Source organism: Elephantulus edwardii, unplaced genomic scaffold, assembly GCF_000299155.1.
Source record: "Elephantulus edwardii isolate Elephantulus edwardi_28Jun2011 unplaced genomic scaffold, EleEdw1.0 scaffold00196, whole genome shotgun sequence".
Taxonomy (NCBI): Eukaryota; Metazoa; Chordata; class Mammalia; order Macroscelidea; family Macroscelididae; genus Elephantulus; species Elephantulus edwardii.
In genome coordinates, this window is record NW_006399946.1 from 6,097,680 (window position 1) to 6,102,822 (window position 5,143).

A 5,143-nucleotide genomic window follows, 5' to 3' on the forward strand; every position below is an offset into this window, starting at 1 on the left:
AGTAGGAAACACATAGACTATTATGGAGATTGATTTTGGAATTCAGATGCACTCTTATTGATTGTGCTTGGCTGTACATGTACATATCCTTCAAGATTCAGAAAGATTTTATTTACATGTGATAGTAATAATGTTATTTGATAATTTTTACATTTTGTTGGATCCTTTTTTTTTTAATGGAAACAAATATAGATCTGTTCTAGTCAGTTGGGCAGATAGTTGTCTTTCAATTCTGTTAGCATAAAAAGTAATTCAAAGGGGAGCTCTGGTGGCCTAGTGGCAAGAAGCTGCAACTACAATCCCAGAGGTGCACGGTTCGAATCCACCAGATGCTCTGCTGGAGAAGGAGGGGCAATCTCCTCCTGTACCAGTCAGATCTGATTTGACGGTACACGCACACACAAAAAAATAATTAAAAAAAAATAAAAATAAAAGTATAAAAAAAAAGTAATTCGAATTATTTACCTTTGTGTGTACACACACGTATTTATTTTTATGGTTTTATTTAATAAAAATAAAACTTACAAATAAAAATTTCTTTACTACAAAGGCTGGCAGTGAGATTGGGGTCTCTGATGGTCCCCTAGACTGCTCTTCTTATGTGGGTTTGCTGTTCCTGTAGGAAACATTATGAGAAATTTTATCACTGTAAGATTTATTATATATCAGCAGCACCTCCTGATCACTTTGTGGATTAGGAACTTTCAGATGTCCCTAGGCAACATATGCTTTGTTTTCCTGTTGCTCCAGTAATTAATTTCAGGCATCAAGATCTAGCCCTTAAACATTCTCAGTACTCAGGTGTCAATGTCTCTGGGCTTGTATCAGTTTCACTTAATTTTGCTATGGCTGAACTTCTTGTTCTGTTTTTAAAAGCGTTCCACCACAGGTATCCATATTTCACAGATACAAATTCTCTTCTAATTAATTTGCATAGTTGTTTTAATTGATGCTAATTTTTTTACAGCCATTAAAAGGACTCAATAGTTGCAGAGAAACTGGAACCTTTATTCACTGTTGGTGGAAGGCTGTATGGCGCTTTCTCAAAAAGTTGCAAATAGAAATATTATTTGATCCCGGAATTCCACTACTGGGAATTTACCCTAAAGAAACCATAACTGCCACCTAAGCAGATATATGTACACCCATGTTTACTATGACTTTGTTCACAATAACAAAGAGCTGGAAACAACCAAAGTTGTAAACGAATGGATAGCGAAGCTCTGGTATATTCATACAATGGAATATTATGCAGCACGGAAAAAAAACAGGAACTAATGAAATATTATGCAAAATGGGTGACCTTGGAGGACATTATGCTGAGTGAAATATCTCAATCACAAAAGGAAAAATATTGCATAGAGCCACTGTTGTAAAACGGGACTGACATTGGGTTGAGGGAAGACAGAGGAGGAGGAGAGGAATGATGTATATTGCATTGAAACAGATGAGGGAGAGAACTGTTTAAAAGGGATATATGATTGGGTATTATTGTCATCACAGGAGTCCAGAATGAAGGCTGTACAGTGGAGTGGACTTGGGGGGTAGGGATTGCATAACAATGAGTTTTACTTTTTAAGGAGAAGGGTAAATGGGGGGCAGGGAGAAAAGTGCAACAATGAATGAATGGAAACAAAAAAAAAGACTCAGTAGCTAAAATTATTAACATCCACTTTTTTTTTCAGGCAATCTAGGAAAGCTTTATTATATGACATGAAGATTAAGAAAGACAAATTTAAAGTCCTTCACCTTAAAATAGCTGATTTGAAATTATGTCTTGACAAGGATGCTCTATATTCTTTAAGTTCTATCTTCCTTAAAGAATTTAATGATTCTTTACTTGAAGACTGTTCTGTATATAAATCATTAATATTTTTAATATAAAGCCTTTCTGGGCTTTCAATGACTGTTCTTTGATTTGCCAAAGGCTTTCTATCAGTTCTGCCTTTTCACATTCTATCTTTTCCTTTTCTGCTGTATCTCTTCTTTTCATTCTCTAATTATGCCCTTTAAAAATGTTTCTAATGCTCCTCCTCCCTAGACTGGGCCTTCATTTGTTATCTTTCAATAATATTTCCTTCTTTGCATGTAGAGCTCACGGTTTCTCAAACATAAAGCCAAAATCTGCATACTGACTCACAGGTGAGGTGCATATGAAACAAAATCAGGTGCTTTCTTGTCAAGTGGTTTTATAACAATTTTTTTTTGTCATTAAATGAACTATTTATTTCACTCCAAGGAAAACCAATTTTCGGTGTTATCCTTCAAAAATAAAAGCATCCTGTCATCATGCTCATATATGTTCAGACTCAATACATCAACACATAGCCACAGTTCAGTTCCATTTTTATTTTTTATTTCAAAATCGTTGACTCCATACATCTCTAGATCTTCTGCAATCTTCAGGTATTCCATCATGGAATCCTCCCTTAATATTCCCTATGTTCTCAAGCCAGTTCTATATTCTTTCTTCCCACTGTTCTTTTTGTCAATTTGTGCTGCTCCAAAACACGTTGGGGCAGGTAGCTTGATTTATTAATCTCTTTATTATAATCTCCATACTTGGCTTAGACAGCATAGGAAGCCAAAAGAACCACAGTTTCTGGTGGGCAATATATCTCATCATTTAAAATGGCTTCTTTAACTTGCAAGAAAAGACTCTGGGTTATTTCTTGAACTAATTCTTCAGACACATCTTCAGGAAAGAATTTAGCTCTAACCTTGAACTGTAAAGGATTCTTCTTTTCTAATATTTTTTGTAAAGGATTCTTTGCTGTCCACATACTGCAGCCCAAAAAACCAGATCTCAGGCAAACCAACTGTTTTGACCACCTGGTCAAAAAGTTGTTTGCCAGTTGTATTGGGCTGGATAGCAAATTCCAGCTCAGCATCCATGGTAGTTACTCTTACATTGATTGGTTTTACATTTTGCTTCTCCTTTTTTGTTACCATCTTTAAAAATTCTTCACTTTTATGAATTCTGTTGTGTTGTTCCCAAGACATGAGCCCCCTTTTGACCAGGCTTGTGGTTGGGACAGGGTGCGACAGTGTCTGGCATCATGGATGAGGCTGGGATCAAAAAGTGGTGACGAGAGTGCTGGGCTGCCAGAAAAGAAAAGCAATGCCAACACCACAGACAGCTCCGCAATATGGTCACCAAGCGGCTCCTGGGGCAGGGGAGGTGGGGCTGCCCTGTGCTGGCCCGGCCCTTACACACACTTTTGACAACTATGAACAACCAACCTAGAATTTAAACCAATGGCACCTTTGTTTTTTCATTCCTTTTAAATTGGCTTACCTATGACCTGTTAAACTCTCCCAGAAAGTGATAGTCCCATCAGTCCCACAGGTCATGACCCAGGCATGGGGCACTCCCTTGGCCTTTGTCCCAACACAGACGAAGGCCTCTAATCCATAGCCAAGAAGAAGGCTGCACAGAAGGTTAGCATGATCTTCACAGTCACCCTAGAGAGGATGTGAACCAAAATGACATCGTTAGTCCTGATATGATTTCTTCACCAAGTATTTAAATAGTACAATAAAATGCACTAGGGTTTTCTTTTCACTTTTAATCATTAGGCCAGTGTTAAGTCACAACAAGAAAAAAGAGAACTGTTATTTTTTTGAATGTTTTACAAAATTAGTGCTCACCACTCATAATTCTAACATATTATTAGTTTATTAAACCATAAACTTTGATAAATTTATAAAGATCACACACTTTAAAAAGAAATGCTGTAAGATTTCACATGAACAGCAAAAGGGCATAAACAAGGTCGTTAGTCACACGTGAGGTGAAAGAAAATAATATCAAATGTAAATTAAAATGAGTTCTACTATGTACATATAATATCAAGTTAATACATACACAGGAAAAATTACTAGCAGGAAACATGTGCTATCAAAATTATACACATGAAAATTAAAAAATGGAAAATATGTAATAAACTGTAAGAAAATAATTTTTTTAATTTTATTTTATTAATTTTAATGAACGTTTACAGAGATTTTGGATTTCCATTCATTCACTGTGGCATTTTTCTCCCTGCCCACCCCTCCCCGCCAGTTTGCGCTTCTCCTTGAAAAGTAAAAGTCTTTCATTAGTATACAATCCCCCTGCCCCCTCCCCCCAGCACACAGTACACTACACTATGTAACCTTCATTATGGACTCAAGTCATAACCATAATACCCAATCATGTATCACTTTTAAACTATTATCTCCTCATCTGTTTCAATGCAGTATACATAATTTATCCAATTTTTCTCAGTCTGACCCCAACCCTGAGGACATTCCAGTTTTACAACAGTGACACTATGTAGTATTTGTCCTTTTGTGACTGAGATACTTCACTCAGCATAATGTCCTCCAAGATCACCCATTGTGAATAATATTGCGTGAGTTCCTTGTTTTTCAATGCAGTGCAAGTAGTCCATGGTGTGAAAATACCAGAGCTTCTCTATTCATACATTTGTTGATGGATACTTAGGTTGTTTCCAACTCTTTACTATTGTGAACAAAGCCACAATAAACATGGGTGTGCATATATCTGCCTGGGTGGCAGTTATGGTTTCTTTAGGGTATATTCCCAGTAGAGGGACTGCTGAGTCAAATGGTATTTCTATTTGCAACTTTCTGAGGAAGCGCCATAGAGCCTTCCAGAGTGGTTGCACCATTTTACACTCCCACTAACAGTGAGCAAGGATTCCAGTTTCTCTGCAACCTCACCAGCAAAGAAAATCATTATTAAAACATCAAACAGTATGACTAAAATGATGTAAAAAAAAAGTATAAAAACATAAAAGTGTAGGAAGACTACAGATAATAAGCAAAAGCAAATTACTGCATAAGTGAGTGTTAGAACAGTGAACAATTTCTTTCCCCCCCCCCAAAAAAAATCAGTTAGTAGCATTATTATTTGTTTTTCTGAGGTAGGCATTTGTTGTGTAGTGTTTTTTAAAATTTTAATTTTATATTGGTTTGCTTACAAAGTTTATATCCACTGTGTTTCACACTATTTCATACATTCTGATTCATTATATATTATAGAATTAATCAACATTGATTTTCCCATGGCAATACGTCTTCTAATTTCCTGGCTGCTGGTGCTGAGAGTGTTGATTGTGGAGCCAAGCAAACTGAA

At 36.3% G+C, this 5,143-nt stretch overlaps 1 protein-coding gene and 1 pseudogene across 2 annotated transcripts in view; both read right to left on the minus strand.

Annotated features, from left to right (window-relative positions):
* CEP76 (centrosomal protein 76kDa) overlaps positions 1–5,143 on the minus strand; it is a 103,325-nt gene that overhangs the window by 35,994 nt on the left and 62,188 nt on the right. For both annotated transcript variants that reach the window (XM_006897018.1, XM_006897019.1), the window contains one exon: positions 3,299–3,465. In XM_006897018.1, coding sequence (XP_006897080.1) covers positions 3,299–3,465 — 167 coding nt within the window. The remainder of the gene's footprint in view (positions 1–3,298; positions 3,466–5,143) is intronic.
* On the minus strand, positions 1,826–3,003 carry LOC102867226 (annotated as a pseudogene).